This window comes from Canis lupus, chromosome 14, assembly GCF_011100685.1.
Source record: "Canis lupus familiaris isolate Mischka breed German Shepherd chromosome 14, alternate assembly UU_Cfam_GSD_1.0, whole genome shotgun sequence".
NCBI lineage: Eukaryota > Metazoa > Chordata > Mammalia > Carnivora > Canidae > Canis > Canis lupus.
The window spans coordinates 43,458,523-43,477,217 of record NC_049235.1 but is presented as its reverse complement, the minus strand read 5'-3'; the positions used below and the strand labels follow the sequence as shown (position 1 = coordinate 43,477,217).

The following is an 18,695-nucleotide window of genomic DNA, read 5'->3' as shown; positions in this document are numbered from 1 at the left end:
TACAGACATTGTGCCCCCTCGTTGCTCCCCGGGCACCCAGGGACCTCCCAGAGCTTGCTGCGTCTGCAGCAGGAGGGCAGGTTGGCTCCGTAATACAGATGTCAAAACTGAGGCCCAGAGATCTAAATCCACTTACCCTCAGTCACTCAGCCAGCGAGGGTCTGAGCAGAGATTAAACACAGGTGTGACAACTCCCCGTCCAGAATTAAAATGACAGTAGAATCTAGATAGCCACACCTCTGGCATATCCCAGAATGCGGTGTGTCCAAACCTGCCCCCAAATGGCATGTCAGGAGGCCTGAGTGCAGCCATTTAAATCTATCAAGAGAGATGGGGTGAGCACTGGGTATTATGCTATATGTTGGCAAATTGAACTCCAATTTAAAAAATGTAAAAAACAATAATAAAATATTTAACAACTTAAAAAAAAGCAATATATCAAGAGGGATCTCTGGCTGGCTCAGGGGTTGAGCATCTGATTTTGGCTCAGGGTGTGATCCCAGGGTCCCGGGATCGAGTCCCACAACGGGCTCCCTGCATGGAGCCTGCTTCTCCCTCTGCCTGTGTCTCTGCGCCTCTCTCTCTCTCTCTCTCTCTCTCTCTGTCTCTCATGAATAAATAAATAAAATCTTAAAAAAAAATCTATTAAGAGCTACCCATGGCCAACAGGAGTGAGCTCTAGGAGCCAGAACTGGTAATGACACTTGAAGCCACTTCTGCCTCCAGGGTCAGGCCGCTTAGGGTGGCCACAGCCCCACCCTCCATGTGCCTCATGCCTCCATCTACTTGTCTGCCTGCTTGTCTGTCTGTCCAGCAGAGGAAGTATGACCTGCACTACCGCATCGCCCTCGTTGTCAACTACCTGGGTCACTGCGTTTCAGTGGCTGCCCTTGTGGCCGCCTTCCTGCTTTTCCTGACCCTGCGGTGAGTCCACCCCACCCCCTGCTGCTCTTCCCTGGCCCTCTCCCCACAGCACCCCCTTCACCCCTCCCACACGTTCTTGCCTCCACTTGGGGGGGCCCTGAGGCCAACGGACAGAGGGGTCTGAGGAGGTGCCAGGGCACTGACCACTGGCAAGCATGCAGGATGCAAAGGGGGAGCTGGCTCTGAGAGAGCGCCCCAATGGCCACCCTAGGGGGAATGTGGCTCCTGCTGCAGCCCTGCCTTCACCGGAGGCTGAGTCTGTACCTGGCCTCAGGGGACTGGGTCCCAGCTGTTTCCTGACCCCAGGCAGGGCCCGTCTCAGCTAACTCCCGATCCTGGCTGACCCCTGACCTGGGCCTCCCACAGGAGTATCCGCTGTCTGCGGAACGTGATTCACTGGAATCTGATCACCACCTTTATCCTGCGAAATGTCATGTGGTTCCTGCTGCAGCTCATCGACCATGAAGTGCATGAGAGCAATGAGGTCACTGGGCCGAGGCTTGGGGCTGGGGGGCTCCGGGCTCTGGGGGCACCCACCTCTCTTGCCCAGTCCTCAGGTGTGGACCCGTGCCTGAGCTCACCTTTACCCCAATCATTGTCCGTCTGGGAAGGGCTGGGGGGCAGGGTACTGCTGGGCCTGGGTCTTGGGAGCTGCACAAACCTCAAACCAGATTGGTTTAGCCTGTCCCTCTCTCCTGGATCTTCTGAATCCAGGACTTCCCAAAGACCCCTTAGAGAAGAAGAGGCTGGAATTAAGCTCTGGTGAGCTTTATCTCGATTCCAAGGAGAGACTTATAAGGATTATTTTCCCCATTATATAGACGTGGAAACTGAGGCTCGGGGAGGTTATGTGACACTATAATGATCCCTCCACATCTAAGCCAGCAAGACCTTGAGCAGGCCATCCCGCGTGTTAGCTACCCACCCTGGATTTGTGTCAGCTGCTGTTGTAGTGTGTCCAGTCACTATAAACCCCGAGACTAATGAGGCCAAGCACAGAGTCCTGTGGCACACCACTAGAGACCTCTCAATACATTTTTCTTTGATGGACCCGAGCAGAGACCCAGCCTGGTTTGACCCTTAACCTGGCCCCACATTGAGCCCCGCTACAACATTAACTGAGTTCAATCCCATTTGGGGTGGGTGCCCTGCAGCCCAGTATTAGCTTGAACTGATAAAATTGTCGCTTAACTTGGAGAAAAGGCAGGGTTGGGAGGAGGGGATCTTTAGCTTTCCACCTCAGTAGGACTTTCTGAGAAGAGGAGACAGACAATCAGGTGGGGCCCAAGACCAGGGATGGGACCACAGGGGAAGCCCCAGAGGCAGAGACCAGCACAGCGCAGGAGCATCTGACAGCCAGGGCTGGATGGAGGGGAGCTGCGCTGCCCACGGGGCAGAGAACTCCCATCATAGGGCTCCCTTGACCATGTTCCCATATCCCAACTTCAGCTCTGAGGGTACCCTGGGGACGAAGCCTGGGGAGAGATGGGCAGGTCGGATCTGTTGCACAGAGTTCTGGCTTTAATGCAGCCCTGGCCAGGCTTTGCACTGCCCGCACCCCCATCTCCCCTCTGCAGGGTACTTGGGACGGCAGCCCTGCTCCAAGGACAGGGACAAAGACAACTGGCAACAACGCTGATTCTCTTGGTGCCTGCCTCAGCCAGCCTTCATCTCCCATAACCGCCCATAAGACGGCATTACTAGTTTCTCCGTGTCCCATTGAAGCTCAGAAGGGTATAGTGACTTGGCCCAGGGTTGGTGAGGCTCCATCCAGAGCCAGCAGTGATCATCCTAAGCCCAGAATCTTCCAAAACTAGAGAATTTGGAGAATCACCTCTCTGGCTGCAGCTCACCTTCGTAAACCCTGTGCTATTATTTATATAACACTTTTTTTTTAATGACCTGCTACTCTTTTTCTACATGAAATGTCATATTTCATCCCTAAATGGAAACCTGGCTATGGGTTGAAGGTGACTCAAAAAGTGGACAACGAAAACACAACAGTGTTTTTCGGTTCTAGCCTCTGCCTGCAGAAAGCTCAGAGCCAGATTCCCTCTTTATTAAAAAAGGAGATTAGAAAGGGCTGGGACGAAGCCAAAGGAGGGACCAGTGCAGGCTGGCGCCTTACGTTCATCCCAGACAGTGAGAGAATTGGTGGTGGACGAGGCTTCCCGGAGGGAAGTGGGAGGGTATGTAACGCGTGTCCATGAAGCGACTCCTGGCCGTTGCCCGTGCCAGGCAGCCCCTGACCCCCACTGCCCCATGCAGGTCTGGTGCCGCTGCGTCACGGCCATCTTCAACTACTTCGTGGTGACCAACTTCTTCTGGATGTTCGTAGAGGGCTGCTACCTGCACACGGCCATTGTCATGACGTACTCCACTGAGCGCCTGCGCAAGTGGCTCTTCCTCTTCATCGGATGGTGTGAGGGTCCCTGGGGGCCGCGGGGCCTAGTGGGGAGGGGGCACTGCTGACAAGGTCACCTCCCTCCCATCTTGGATCCAAGGATAGGTGCACAGCCCTGCTTACCATCCCCAGGACAGTCTGAGGATGCAGCCGCTCCTTTCCATTGCTGGTGAGGAAGAAGCAAGTAGTCCCTGCAAAAGAACTTTTACAAGTAGCCCTCCTGTCCTTGCCTGGAAAGACCAATCCAAAGACCTTTGTCTCTGGCTTTGAAAGAGAAGCTGGCCAGCTCCGCTTCTCTATCAAACAATCTCAGGAAATCATGCTGTCCCCTCATCTGACCTACTCAGAGGGTATTTCCTAGGTCGCGGGGTGGAGGGGGGCGGGTAGGATCAGGTTGGGGCCATGGAGAGCCTGCAGTTGGGTGATTGGTCCCAGGCTCCTTGTGGTCCCCTCACCTATGTTCTATAAGAGGGCTCTCATCCGTCTGTCTGTCCACGAAAGCCTGTGTCTGTCCTCCTTTCAGGCATCCCCTGCCCCATCATCATTGCCTGGGCCATTGGCAAACTGTACTATGAAAATGAACAGTAAGTAGGACCGGCCGGCTATGGGGGTCAGAGGGATGTTGGGAAAGGTCAGCCAAGGGCTCCAGCCAAGCCATGGACCAGGAATTGAAGCCCTACCTGGACAGATTTACTTTCCCGTTGTCCCTATACTGGAAAAATATCCCTGGAACTCAGAGATCCTCGTGTGGTAGGTGTCAACTTTGTTGACCTGAGTTAGGAATCATGGTTCTTTTAAGTCCCTTTAAGTGCCTTTGGCCTTCTGTAAGGCCTTCTCCTAGGTTGGAGTGGCAGGTCAGGCAGCCCAAAATGGCTGGAGGCTTTCAGCCTAGAGCACCTCCAGGGCTGTGTCAACGAGCCTTTCATAGACCCCTGGGCCAGGGCAGCGGGCCCGTGTTTTATTCTGGCATCCCAGTCTCTGTCCCATCCTGGGACCCTCCCTGCACCAGAGATGTTGACATTAAGGCACACCCAGATGATAGCAATTCTGGCCATGGGGGCGAACCAAAGAGTAGCTGGGCAGTTGGGTGCCACTAGCTGAAGAAAGAGGGGACGAGAATATCAGTCTCTGGATACAAATCTCCAAGGGATCTCCAAGGCTGGAGAGAGAGTGGATGAGATTTGGGAGCAGGGACAGAACTGGGGTGGACTCTAAGAGTTTGGCATTGGGAAGACCTCCTAATGATAAAGACTACCCAAGAATAAGAAGGCTACTGTGAAAGGTAGTGAGCTTCCTGTCAAAGGGGGTGTTCAAGCAAAGACCAGAAACCCTAGCGCTGGGAGGTGCCAGGAGAGATTCCTGTCTAAGGCAGTGTGCACTGGATGACCTCTAAAGTTCTGGAGGACTCGGTCAGAATTTCGCAAAGTCTACGTGGCCCTTCCTGAGTTGTTGACAGAGCCAGACTGTCCTGGCCCCCACCCTTCCCCTGGTCTCTGAAGCTTCTATACCCACCAGCATCCCCAAGAGAATAACCAGCCTCTGGCAGCCTCAGGCTCCCTTCACTAGGTGAATGAGGCTCAGCTCAGAGAAAGGGTTCAGGGCTGGAGAAGGCTCCTGCTTCTACACCTGCTGCTTTGTGCAGCTGAGTGCCTGACAATGCAGGAACAGGTGGTACAGGGTGGTTGGGCCCTGGGCCAGCAAGGGGGGAGCCTGGCTCTCCCTTGATTCATGAGCCTCCTGCATGCCCAGTACCTGGGTGCAATAGTCTGGAATGGGGTAGGGGAGTGAGGAGGAAGGGGGAGGAGACCCAGGGCCTGCCGTGAGTCCATCTGGGGAGACCAGACCTCCATGTAGGGCAAAAGGCAGCCCACGGGGGAGTCAGGATGGTCAGAGGGGCCTGGGCTGTCCACCCAGGCATTTGGGGAAGGCACAGCCCTAGAGATCAGGTCTGAGGGAGGGTCAAGCCGGAGAACCCTGGACCCAAGTCTCCTGGGGTGCCCAGACTGTGGCTCAGCAGGCCACTTACAGCCACCCCATCTTTGCAGGTGCTGGTTTGGCAAGGAGCCTGGCGACCTGGTGGACTACATTTACCAAGGCCCCATCATCCTCGTGCTCCTGGTAGGTCCTCAGTGGGGACTGGGATAGGACTAGGCAGCAGGAGGACAGAACAGGACCCACCCGGCAGAGATGCTGGGAAGAATGTGGCCCAGAGTGGTCCCCTTGCAACATTCTGGACACACCTTCCCCACTTCCTGGCACTACTGCCACCCGTCCCACTGTCCCTACTCTGCACCCCATGCCCTGGAGCAGCCCCCTCACCTCTGGCCTTTGGACCTTTCTCTGAGCAGAGAATGGGTCCGACAAGCAAATTTCTAGTGCCTCCCACATCTGATGTCCCCTTGCCAGGTGCTGAGACAGCCAGGCGAGGGCGCAGCTGATGGCAAGAGAAGGGTGTGTGGACTTCTGTCCGGCCCAGACCTACATCCCGCTTTGCCCCCAGTGACCCCCTCTGGGGCCTGGCCCACCGCCCCCAGCCTAGAGCAGGTGGTACCAGAATGAAGCGTAATGAGCAATTGTTCCTTGTCCAGCTCCCCGCCCTTTGCCAAATGTATTTGCGTTTAAGGTATAATTGCCATGGCGTCTTTAATCCACAACGAGCTTTAATTAAGGTAGAGTTTAAGTAGAGGCTGCATTCTGCAAAAATGAACCCATTATATATCATACATTTTAAAAAAGAGACATGCAAAAAAGCCCTGTAAGAAATTGGCATTTACGTAAGACTTATTTCAGGCTTGGTAATTTCAGGCTCCTGTATGCACCCGCTTCCTTAAAGGGCCACCCGCTCCTTGTGGTATACACAGGAGAGAGAGGGAGAGAGAGAGAGAGAGAGAGTGAGAGTGAGCGAGCACGCCATTCTCCTCTTGCACACAGCAGGTGCCTAATGGGGGTTCTGTGGTCTACCTTGGACACAATTACTGTTTATCTCTTTCATTTCCTGACTCCCCCTTTTAGTGCCTTTTTCTGGGATTCACTTGGTGTATATGGACTGGAGATGACCAGGGCGGGCTTTCTACCCACTGCCTGAAATTGCACATCAGAAACTCCCCCTCATTTCAGAGGCAGAAGCCTGTCCTTGTCAGCAGTCGGTGAAGGGCTGGGGGGTTCTGGGGTGGGGGGAGGTAGTGATCGTCCTTGGAATCCCAGCTGCAGTGAGTCACTCATCCCCACCCCCAGTGTGAACGGAAACCCCTTAAGACCCATCCCCTCCCAGCCAGCTGCTGAGAGCCCATCCTGCAGGGATAGGGCTTTTCATGAATCTGGGACCCGGCCAAGAAGGCCGGCCTGGGCGGGGCGGGGCGGGGCGCCCACCACCCCACAGTAGAAGGGAGGGAGCCGCTGGCTGCAAGGAAGTTGGGCAAAGTGAGGAAGTGAACAAGGGAGGCAGGAGCACTGGGTGTTATGCTATATGTTGGCAAATTGAACTCCAATAAAAAATAAATAAAAATAAATAAATTTAAAAATAAATTTAAAAAAAAAGAAAGGGAGGCAGGCATGGAGGGAGGGCTCCATGGGAGCACCCACTCCCTGCCTGCTCCTCCCTGCCCCTTTCTCTGCTGCCACCCGTACCTCTCGGCCCAAGCGCCCTTTGCAGTCCCCTTTGGGCCCACACCCGGCTCTCCTACCTACCAGGCTTCCAGGTCCCCACCTGAGCCTGCCCAGAAGCTCCATCTTCAAAACTTCCAAATCTCACAGCATCAATGCCTCGAAATAGGAATTATGATCCCCATTTTACGGCTGAAGAAACTGAGAGAGATGAAACTACCTGCCCACGGTCACCGCTAATAGCTCGCTAGCGGAGCTGAGACGCAGGGGCAGGTCACCCACCACCGGCCTGTCCTCTCGGTCGGGCACCTACTCAGTACCCGCCACCCGGCCCCTCCCCGATGGTTCACAGCTGCATTTCTGCTGCTGGAAGACACGAACGAGCTTATTTCTGGGTTCCAGGAAGTGAATTGGCTGGCTCAGTTTGCAGGAGGCTGTTGTCACTGTGTTGTCATGGGAAAGGCATGTGGCACTTACTGGGTCCCGCTCTGGACCAGGCGTGGGGCTCTGTGCTCTCCACGAGTATTTAACCTGTGCTCACCTTCTGAGTCGGGCCCTTTGGTGTCCCTCGTGGACCAGCGAGGGAGCAGCTCAGGTTGGTTAATGAAGCGGCTTGCCCAAGGCCACACGAGTGCCAGTGGCCCAGCCGGAATTAGAGCCGTGTGACAAGAACTTGGTGCCAGGCGTTCATTGGCAAGGTGGTCCCCAGAAGCAGGGTGAGGGATGGGAGTGGAAGCCAGGGCCCCCGGGGAGGAAACCAAGGTGAGGTGATGAGCTGGCTTCTGTGGGGACAACCCGGGAGAAGAGTCTCAGGATGGCTCCCTGCTGGAGGCCTGGGAGCTGGGTGACTCATCCACACACTTGATGCCTCATCAGTGGAGGTGGCCCTGGGGACACGAAACTCGCAGAGTTCCAGGTCCCCGTGTTGTGAGGCTGAGCTAGCTCTCTGGCACCAGAGGAAGCCTGAGGCTGAAAAGTGTCCCTGGCGGCTGCGGAGGACCATCAGGGGCCCCTCGGCCCTGGCTGGGCTCCTGCAGGTCTGCTTGACTGAAGTCTGCTCTGCTCCGAGCTTTCTCCCAGCAATGTTCCAGCAGCTCCTGCTCCACATGCAGATTCCAGGGTCCCCACCTGCAACTGGGAATGTCTAGGGTGCGCCCACAATCTGCATTTGGACCAAGGGCCCCAAGTGCCTGGGTTGTGCACACTCCATTGGAAGAACCGTGATGTCAGGGCCCTGCCAGACAGGGATGTGTGTTGTCTGGGCTTTCTCTGTGGCCCCCCACCCCCGCCCCAGGGCCCTGCACACAATAGGATTCGGGACCTGGGTGTGTGAGGCTTCACCTATCTAGAGCATGCCAACAGGAGGAGGAGGCCCAGGCACCCAGTGAGGACCAGCCCCCGGGGACCATGAACTGGTCTGGCTCCCAGGCTTCTGGAGTCACCCCCAAGTCCATCTGGTCAAGCCACTGGACTCCACAGAAGCCCGTGGGACAGACAGGCTGGCCATGTTTCCCTGAACTAGTGAATGTGCAGGACGGGAAGGTGCAGGAGGTGGGGAGCACTGAAAGGAGGGACCTGGGCTGGGTTGGCAGCACCCCAATAAACCTGTCCAGTACCCTGAACTGGAGGCAGCAGAGGGTGTTTCTGAGGCTGGGAACCATGTCTGAAGCCCAGGAGGCAGAAATAGCAGTCCCCTTTCCTTCTCCCTGCCTGCCTGCCTCTGCACAAGCCACAGTGAAGTTTGACGAGGGTCTCCCATGAGCACCATGACTTAGCAGGTTCCCTCACCCTCGCAAGGGTGAGGAGGACCCAGGGTGCTCGGGCGCTTGTGAGCTTGGTCTGTTTATTTTCTCTGCCTTCGTGGGAGGCGATGTGCCATGTGGCATCCTAGAATAAGCACTGGTTGCAGCCACCTGGGATTTATCCTGTGACCCTGGGGGACCTCCCTGCTTGGAGCCTTGGTTTCTCACCTATAACCCGAGGATGCCAGTCCCTGCCTCATGGGGTCACCTGGAGGACCGGTGGGCCCAGGACGTGTGCTGATAGCCCTGGAGCTCTGCCTCCGGCAGTTCCTCCTGGCACCTAGAGCCACAGGTTTGGATCCTGTGCTGATGGCCTTGCAATGCTCTCCTGAGCTCTGGTCACCCATCCCTGGCAGTATGGCCAATGCCTTCCCTCTGCTTCTTCCATCTGGCCCGGATTTCATGAAGTCCTGCAGGAGCAGCACAATGCCGGGGTTAGGAGAAGGACACTGAGGCCAGCTACCTCAGTTCAAATCCTGACACCAGTGCCTCCTACCTCTGTCGCATGGGCAAGTGACACAGCCCTGAACCCTAGTGTGGGAATCTGTAGAATGGGAATAATGGTCATTCCAACCGCATAAGGCTGCTGCTTGAGGAGTAGCCATGAGGTGGTTGGAACAAAACCTGGAGTGATGTGAGTCCAGGGCTGAGTTAGGCACCACTAAGCCTCTCATGTCTGTCCTGGTAGCAACCATAATGTCCAGATCCCCAGTCTGAGCTTGACACACACTGCCACCTGCCAGGCCAGGGCTCTGACCAAGCTGGGGTGCTCCTCCTCCACAGCCTTATTAGGAAAAAACGAGCTAGTGGGAACCCGAGCTGCCAGCATCAGAGCTCCAGGAAACATGGGGCAGGAGCATGGCTGGACTTCTCGGGAGAAGTTTGTCCAGGGGGTCTGGCCTTACCCTTTCACCCTGCACCCTCTCTCCTTGGCATTGCCAGAGCTCATGCTACTCGGGCTGCCCTGGGAACATTGCGGGCTGGGAGGGCCTGGAACTGCTATTCTAGAAGGAGGTAGATAGATATCACTGCTTGGGCTCATCTCAGCTCAAGGGCCATTTCTCTAGGCCTTTCTGGCTCTTCCCCCCAGACTACAAAATATCTGGGAGCAGGGACCTGACACATGGCAGGTCAGTTCACTGAATGGATGAACGGATGGCTGGCTGGCTGAAAGAACTAGGCTGGACAAGGCTAGGGTACAATAGCCAGTGCTTCCTGCAGAGCTGGGATTTGGGGTGGAGGATAGAGAGAGGTCCAAGAGCGGGGAGCTCAGTGTGGGCTGTGTGGCCCGAGGGTGCCCTCCCAGAAGGAGAGGGGAAGGCACCTATGGTAGGGTGAGGTGGAGAAGATGCTGTGAGGGGGCGGCTGAGGACCATGCTCATGAGGAAAGAGTGACTTCCAGGTGGCACAGACCCAGGCAGAGTCGGAGGGCGGGCAGCAATAGTGACTGCCTGCCTCACACGGGTAGAGGGGATAAGGCCTTGTCTCCCAGGTCCTCCGCACCAGCCCCTGTCCCTGCTCTTGCCTCAGCACATGGAACAGGACCCAGCAGCCAGGAGGTGCTCTGCAACTTATTGACAGAGTGGATGCCTGGGTGGTGGGTGGATGGGTGAGTAAATAAATCGATGAATGGATTGGGTTGTTTTTTTAAAATATTTTTTAAAAAAGGTTTTACTTATTTATTGATGAGAGACACAGAGAGAGAGAGAGGCAGAGGCACAGGCAGAGGGAGAAGCAGGCTCCACGCAGGGAGCCCGATGTGGGACTCGATCCCAGGACTCCAGGATCACGCCCTGGGCTGAAGACAGATGCTCAACCGTTGAGCCACCCAGGCGTCCCTGGATTGTTGAATAGATGTTTAGATGGATGGATGGTTGGATGGATGGATGGATGGATGGATGGATGGATGGATGGATGATTGAATGAATTGGTTAGTGGGTTGATGGATGATGAATAAATAGATTTAGTGCAGGGAACGTGGCAGAAATGAGAATACATTTTGATTCCAACCGATTCTACTCTCACAGAAGTCAGAAAGAATCAGAAAAGGTCAAGTATTTTGTACCACTGGCACAAGAAAATTAGGATTGACCTATGTGTTATGGTGACCTTGTGATCCACGGGAATGTACCAGAAACCCAGGAACTAGAAATTGGATGAGCCTTAAGAAGAAGCAGGGTGCAGCAGGCCGCCCGCCGCCCGAAGGCTTCCCGCCCACCCCTTACCCCGGGTTGCCCAGGCTGTGGTTGAGGAGAAGTCTGAGCCCTCCAGGCCCCCAGAGCATCCTCCCGCAGAGGCCACAGGGCCGTCTGCCCCATGATTAATGTCTGCCAGTGCCTGACCCCCCTTAGCGTGGGGTCCAGAACCTAGGAGGGCTTAAGAAGTGATGGATTCTTGGGACAGAGCCTCAGGAGGAATTTCTGTGTGTGTGTGTGTGTGCACATGTACTCGCATGTGTTCATATGCATGAGCCAGCAGACGCCCTCTGACCCACGGGCATTTCCTCGGCAGAGATTCCCAAGAAAGGAAATCTCACTTTCCTGTCCACTCACATTTGGTGATGGATGTAGAGAAACGCTGACGTGCCCGCCTCCCCAGATTCACGCTCACACACACTCACACAAGCACAGGGAACACCCCCCCCCCCCCCCGCCCCGAAGCATTTGGAGGGCAGCACACAGTCACACAGACAAGCCGACGCCGGCGGGCAGGACACTGGCAGGCCCTCCGTGACCGTACAGCAGGGAGCGACTCGGGGGGCCCCATGGGCGGGTCCCAGGAAGACACTGGGTGCATCGGCTCTGATACTGAGGAAAGGCTCAAAATGAAGATAAATGAGGCCCTTCCAGGAGCCTTGGAAGCAGCCCAGTGGCTCATCCATCTTCATTGGCTCAGACATGTCTACAAAGCATTTTCCTGGGTGCAAGGGAGGGATGGTGGGAGATTAGTCACTCCCTCTGGCCAGGCTCACTCCACCAGGGTGGAAGGGCCTCAGGCGACAGTGGGGACGGTGCAGCAGACAGGGCGAGGGGTGGTGTGGAGCCCCGGCCAGCTCCTGACGCAAGCCTGAGGGGGGCAGGGGGCGAAGTGGCCTTGGTGCCCTCGTTCACTGCCTCCTCGGAGGCTGCTATTCCCCCCTTGGGTCTGGAGGTGGAGAAGCAGGCCCTGGAGCCCTCAGGTGACCGGGAAGCCAGCAGTGTCTGCCCTCCTGGTGAGGCAGAAGCAGAGGCCTTGGGACCCCAGGCAGGGGTGGAGGGGACAGGTAGGACAGATGTCTCATGGGACATGGGGTTACAGGGGGAAGTGGCCGATTTTCAGCCCATTGCCCACCTCATGGTCCTTCCTTTTCCGCTGCCTCCCTCCCTCCAGATCAATTTTGTATTTCTCTTCAACATCGTCAGGATCCTAATGACAAAATTGCGAGCATCCACCACCTCAGAGACAATCCAGTACAGGTGAGTGATGGGGCCTTAACCCCCAGAGGACAGAAATGAGAGAGGGTATGGGGCGGGCCCTCTACATCCTCCCAGTCCTCACCCAGGGAGCTCGCTCGGGGTTCCAGAAGAAACGTCCCCCCGAGTGAGGCCCTGCCTGCAGGTGGACTCAGACCAGTCTTGTCACCCTCTCACCCCCCAGGAAGGCGGTAAAGGCCACCCTGGTCCTCCTGCCGCTCCTGGGCATCACCTACATGCTCTTCTTCGTCAACCCTGGGGAGGATGACCTGTCGCAGATCGTGTTCATCTATTTCAACTCCTTCCTACAGTCCTTCCAGGTGGGGCGTGCGACCAGAGGGGGCTCCTTCCTGACCTGGAATGCTCAGGCGCCAGTGTCTCAGGCACAGAGACCTCACACGGGACCATGTACACATGGTTCACCCTGAGATACAAGCGCGTGCTCACACTGAACCTGAGCCCTGGGCCCTGGTACCCGCACCCCAAGGTTCAGGTGGGATCGCCCCCTGACTGAGTCTCCGTCACCCTAGCCCACGCCTGCTGGTGGCCAGCACCTGTTCTGAGGATTCCTCTTTTTTTTGAAGATTTTATTTGAGAGAGAGGGAGAGAGAGAGTGAGCATAAGCAGGGGTAGGAGGAGAGGGAGAAGCAGACTCCCCACTGAGCAGGGAGCTTGACAAGGGGCTCTATCCCAGGATCCCGGCATCATGACCTGAGCCGAAGGCAGACGCTTCACTGACTGAGCCACCCAGGTGCCCCTATCCTGAGGATTTCTGACAGCCTGTCCCTCGAAGTGGGCCCTAGTACCCCCGCACCCTGAGGGGTGGCCTCTCCCTCCCCAGCTCTGAGCCTCTGGGATCCTGGTCCCACTTTCGCAGCAGTCCCTGCAGAGTGACTCCCCAAGCAGGTCACTGACTCCTCCCTCCTTCCTTTCCAGGGTTTCTTTGTGTCTGTCTTCTACTGCTTCTTCAATGGAGAGGTATGAGACCAGGCCCCAGGGCGGCCCTCGGTTTCCACTCCAGGGGAGCCGCCCAGCCTTTTGGGAGTACCTGGGTCCCTGGCCCTGCTCAGCTCTGCCCTGGACAGGGGAGGGGCAGGCCTGAGAAACCACCCACCCTCGGGAAACAGGAATCCTGCCTGTGGGTCTCACTCCAGTTTAGGTCACCTGTGCAGGCCGGGAACAATGTGCCAGCACTTCACAAATGCACTTGGAGAGCTGAGTGAGCAGGGGAGCCCGGGCTGCAGGGGCTCACAGGAGAGAGAAGCCAGAGCACAGGTGGTCACAGGGGAGAGCATTCCAGGAGCAAGTCAGGGATGAGCCGTGCGTCCAGGTCCTCGTGGACCTAGGGAGCAGGAAGGACACCAGCACATTCCCCCACCACAGAGAAGACCGCACACCTTGGGGCAGGTCCAGGGCACGAGGCACTGCCTGGTTAGCTCACCGAGCCCAGAATCTTAGTGTAACCAGCTTGGGAGAGACGCTCACACAGGCCGATGGTGGGTGAGGACACACAGTGGGTTATGGGGCAGAGAGTAGACACAGCCCCAGGTCCTGAAAGCTTCCAAACCCTCGAGAGGACCGTCATCCTGAGGCGCTTCCTCCACCTGTGCAGAGGGTGGCAGTGGGATGGATGTCTGCACACCTAGGTCTCTGTCAGTGAAAGCAGACCCCAGTGGGAAAGTCCAGCAGCGGAGACTGGCATGGGCTGGAGGGCAGGGAAAGGAAGAGCTGCTAAAGCAGACAGTGCCCTGGGGCATTTATTCTGCTCAGCCACGTGCCAGGCTAGCATGTGGGGAGGGCGATCCGTTTGCAGATGTCTTCAGTTGCGATACAGAGAGAATAGTATGGCACCAGCGACCAGCAGCGGTCAGGCTCTGACGGGAACGGAACTGTGCGCTCTCCGTCTAGCAGCGCGGACTGCGGCCAGGGAGGCAGGGCCTGGCAGCCGGGGCAGGGGGCTGGAGGAAGGGCTTTCGGGAGGGAGAGAGATGCCAAGTGTGCAGGAGGAGCACACAGTTCAGCACGTGCCCGGGAGAGCGAGAGGCAGATCTGCGAAGCTGGTGCTTCCGTCCCACCATAAAGAGGAGGTGCTGGAGGGATGAGGACGGAGGGCATGAGCTTCTGGGGAAGGACCTGCCTTGAGAACCAGCCAGTCCCTCTCTGGGCGGGAGGTGGAGGGCGGGAGGGCACCCCAGCCTCCCTTTGAGGGAGCAGGGGAGAAGGCTCCCAGTTCCCAGGACCGGCCCAGCAGGCCCAGCAGAGCCTCTGCCTCCCCTGCAGGTCCGCTCGGCCGTGAGGAAGAGGTGGCACCGCTGGCAGGACCATCACTCCCTCCGAGTGCCCGTGGCCCGGGCCATGTCCATCCCCACGTCGCCCACACGGATCAGCTTCCACAGCATCAAGCAGACGGCCGTCATGTGACCCCTCCGTCACCCTGCTCTCTCATCGCTCCACCATCAGGACAGCTTCCCGATCGATCGTCATGGGGTGGGGGCGCCTTTCCCTGGGTTCACCTTGCCACCTAGCGGCTCAGGCCCTGGTGGGGGCGGAAGGGAGGGGAGCGATCAGCTGGCCAGTCCTGCGGCTGGAAAGACGTGCGTGGCCGGCAGTGCAAGGGTCCCTCAGGAGCCAGGACCGGCTGGGCCCAGAGTGTCAGTGCAGAGGGAGCAGAGGGATGTCACAGGGACCGCCCCCAACAGAAGAGCAGGTCACAGGTCTTCAGGCATTTGCCCCACTGTAGGCCCATCCGCCGATGAGGAAACTGAGGCCCAGAGCCAGGAAACACCTGCCCAAGTCACATAGCTGATTCGAGGCAGAGCTGGGGCTCCCCTGCCCGACAATTTGTGGGGACCTTCCCACCAACAGGGGTGACGATTGGCCCTGCTCCCTGCTCAGGGCTGCCTCCTGCAGTTGTTGGGGCGCGGGTCACAGCAGCTGGAAGTAAAGGAGGAGTTTGGCTTCATCCCAGGGGCTCTCATCTACACCCCACCCTGGACCAGGCCATCTCTCTGCCCCTCCCCAGCCATCCACCTGTCCCTGGGGTCCTGGGAAGGATGCTGCTTCCCATCCCGGGAGACCTCGGCCTCCTCCACAGACTCGGGGCCTCGGGGAGGGGCACGTGTGGAGGAAGACACGGCTAGGCCAACCGTACGCTCTCAAACCAAGCAGCTACATAAGTGCAAGGTGAGGTGAGGAGGAGAAGCATGGTGGTTGGGGGCAAGGAGAAGGAAACCAGTTAGGTCTTTGGGGACTCCCAACTCCCACCCCAGACTGGGCTTCATTTCGGCCTCCCCTTCAGAAACATCTCTGCTCTCTGTGAAATAAACCATGCCTCTTTGGAAACAGCCTCCCCTCAGGTCAAGGCGACCAGGCATTCGAGGGGCTGCGGTGGCCAAGGGTGGGCTGGATCCGTTCTCCTTTGCAGAGCCCATGGCCCTGGCCTAGGTCTGGTTCTCCTCTCTGACCCGTGTGTCTGCAGGCCCGTCCCTGATTCCCCCAAGACAGTATCTGCCCCTCCACCCCAGCCTAGAGGGCTCTAATTCAGCATAGAGGAGAGGAGAAGTGCAGCTCACCCAGCACGCCACAGCCCACCCCAAAGGCCAATGCTCCGAAATCCAGAGGCCGGTGTAGACAAGGCCCCAAGGTGTCTAGGACCGACAAGCAAGACATTTCCAGGAGAGGGTGGGAGTAGAGGAGAGGCAGACTGCATCAAGTCAGGGTTCAAAGGGCTTTTGCTGCAAGGAATACCCTCAAAATACTCCTTTTTATAATCATGTATCCCATGTTGCATATTTTTCAGTTGACACCTAATTTTTTTTTCTTTACATTTTAAAATTGGCGAGAGAGGTGATTCCCGGCTCTTGGTAAATATTTACGTTTTAAAATAAAACTGCCACAACACTTTAAAATACATCATTCAGAAACCAAACACATCAGTGATTTAATAGCCACCTTCTTTGGTTTGAAAAAACGAGCTAACCAGCTCTTCCTCAACGGCTGGAAATCTTACATTGTTCCTTTTCTCTTTGAACCTGTATCTTCATTCCATTTCCCCCATCGAATTTTTATCCTAGTACAGTTTTTCTATGGCTGGAAGTCTGTCCCTGCTCACCTGATCATACATCTCTGCCACAAAATATGTTTAGAAATTGAAATGGAAATATTTAATTTTCTGTGACCAAAATTTATAAGTTTTTTTTAAATCTTCTGGATTGAATCATCACGATTATTTTTGATATAAAACATAGGGTACAATTAATTAATACAACACAGACATGAAAAGTTTTTGTAAGGCAAACGTTAAACCTAAAAAGGGAAATTTATTGAAAACACATCTTAATGGGTTGGATAGGTATTTGTTCACGAATCTGTGGGTGAATATTGCTGGAATGAGTCAGGACTCGGCATCTGGTGGTTTTGTTTTTTTCTCTTTTGTTTCCATTTTGATAGCTCCACTTGGTGACAAACGTTTTCATGTAAGTAAGTAGATGTCACTCAGGTCTCTGACCTCCTCCTGAGATATATGCCAAAAACTGCGTGGCGATCTGTCATCAAAATTTGTGGGTTAGCCCACCACTTGACTAAGTCCTCTGTAAATTTGCCTGAAAAAAAAAATTGAAAATGTAAAAAGAAATTGAAAACGTCAGAGGCTTGGCTGCCCCAGGCAGGCGCTCGTGCCGTCTTTCACTGCGGGCAGCTGGGTGCCACTGGCAGGGCTGAGCGGTGCACCTGAGGGTCACACTGCCCGGCCCCCCACTTTTCTTCTGTGGGCAGGAAGGCAGTGGGGCTCCCTGACTTTGTGCTTTCTTGAGACACGGAACTGACTCTCGTGTGTCTTGTAAAGCCTCCCTGTGCACTCAGAGGCGGCATTCTGGCTGCTTCCATTGGCATCATGGGGGATCTTGCAGAGCAAGGAGCTCAGGGCTCACCAGAGCAGGTCTGGGGCTTCGGCACCAGTCCCCCCCCCCCCCCCCCCCCCCCGTCACTGCTCCTCGCATGCGGCTCCTCACCCCACGGCCCTGTTTCCCGGCCTGCAGAGCATCAGAGTCCCTAGCCTTTGCTCAGCAGGCACTTTGGCCCCGTCCCTCTCTAGTGCAGAGAAGGCCCCCTTGGTCCTGTGCAGACTGACCATGCACACCCACCCCCCAATCCTGGGGCCCTCGGTCATGGGCTCGGGCTCTGAAATGCCACCAGAGCCATTAGGCCCTCTCGGGGGGCCGCACTGGTTAACCTCATTAGGCACCTGCTCCTCCCGGCCGTGCCAGCCCTGGCGAGCATCTGCTTCAGCGTGGCAGTCCCTCGCTGAGCTGTCTGTCCTGGAAGGTGGCCTCATTGGCAGACTCTCCTCCTTAGTAGGCAAGCTCTGGCACCCAGACCCCTTGGGGGGGTGAGGGGAGCCCTGGACCCTCCTGTTTAACCCTTTCACGGCCCAGATTTACAAAGCTGAGGAAGGCCTGACACCACAAGAGGATTCCTCGCCCCAGCCTTTTTTCTTTTTTTTAAAGATCTTATTTATTTACTCATGAGAGACAGAGAAGCAGAGACACAGGCAGAGGAAGAAGCAGGTTCCTTGCAGGGAGCCCGATGCGGGACCTTCGGCACTGGGCCGAAGGCAGGCGCTAAACCCCTGAGCCACCCGGGGATCCCCTCGCCCCAGCCTTCTGGCCCCACTCCCAGCGGGGCCCCGACCCCCTGGCCTGTCAGCCCAGTGCGCGGGGGATGAGCCGCGGCAGGTGCCGAGCATCTGTGGGGTGGGAAGTGGAAGGTGAGAAGGACGCGGCCCTGCTGGAGGGTCTGTGGTGCAGGCGCCACCCGAGGCCCGACGCCACGGGACCCCCGGTTTCCCGAGGAGGAGGCGGGCTAGCAGCGGAGAGGAACGTGGACGGAGAGAGGAATCCGGGGCTCCCGGACCCCGAGCACCGCGTGAGGACGGAGGTGGCAGAGACCCGCTCGGAGGCTCACAGACACGCAGGCAAGGGCTCCAGGGGCCGCAGCGGAGGCCCAGGGGACCGAGAGCCTGCTGGGCCCTGCCGAGGTGCACCCGGGCCCCACGATGGGCCACGCATGGAAATCGCAGCACAAATAACCATGACGGCCCTGTCCCGAGAAACGCAGGATCTACTTGAGAAGAAATAGCTCCCAAACGGTACCAGGTAAAAGCAGGAGAAAGGCTGGGTCTTCCAGCGTCCGCTTCCACCTGCTGTGGGGAGGAGGAGAGGGCCAGAAAGGACTAGAAACCCCTCAGCGGGGATCCCTGGGTGGTGCAGCGGTTTGGCGCCTGCCTTTGGCCCAGGGCGCGATCCTGGAGACCCTGGATCGAGTCCCACATCGGGCTCCTGGTGCATGGAGCCTGCTTCTCCCTCTGCCTGTGTCTCTGCCTCTCTCTCTCTCTGTGTGACTATCATAAATAAATAAAAATTAAAAAAAAAAAAAAAACCCTCAGCGTCTGCGCTGGGCCCCTTCCTCAGCTCCTGCGTCTTCCACATGGCCGAGACCACGCCCGTGGGGGCC

At 56.7% G+C, this 18,695-nt stretch overlaps 1 protein-coding gene across 6 annotated transcripts in view; it reads left to right on the top strand.

The window, feature by feature from the left end:
- Positions 1 to 16,095, top strand: part of CRHR2 (corticotropin releasing hormone receptor 2) — a 47,441-nt gene extending 31,346 nt beyond the window's left edge. For 3 of the 6 annotated variants that reach the window (XM_038557232.1, XM_038557234.1, XM_038557235.1), the window contains 9 exons: positions 815 to 924; positions 1,291 to 1,408; positions 3,193 to 3,346; positions 3,852 to 3,912; positions 5,374 to 5,446; positions 12,103 to 12,188; positions 12,370 to 12,505; positions 13,122 to 13,163; positions 14,466 to 16,095. In XM_038557232.1, the coding sequence (XP_038413160.1) occupies positions 815 to 924; positions 1,291 to 1,408; positions 3,193 to 3,346; positions 3,852 to 3,912; positions 5,374 to 5,446; positions 12,103 to 12,188; positions 12,370 to 12,505; positions 13,122 to 13,163; positions 14,466 to 14,606 (921 nt within the window). In that variant the 3' untranslated portion in view covers positions 14,607 to 16,095. The remainder of the gene's footprint in view (positions 1 to 814; positions 925 to 1,290; positions 1,409 to 3,192; positions 3,347 to 3,851; positions 3,913 to 5,373; positions 5,447 to 12,102; positions 12,189 to 12,369; positions 12,506 to 13,121; positions 13,164 to 14,465) is intronic. The other 3 variants (XM_038557233.1, XM_038557236.1, XM_038557237.1) reach the window with 2 other exon arrangements.
- Positions 16,096 to 18,695: the final 2,600 nt, after the last annotated feature.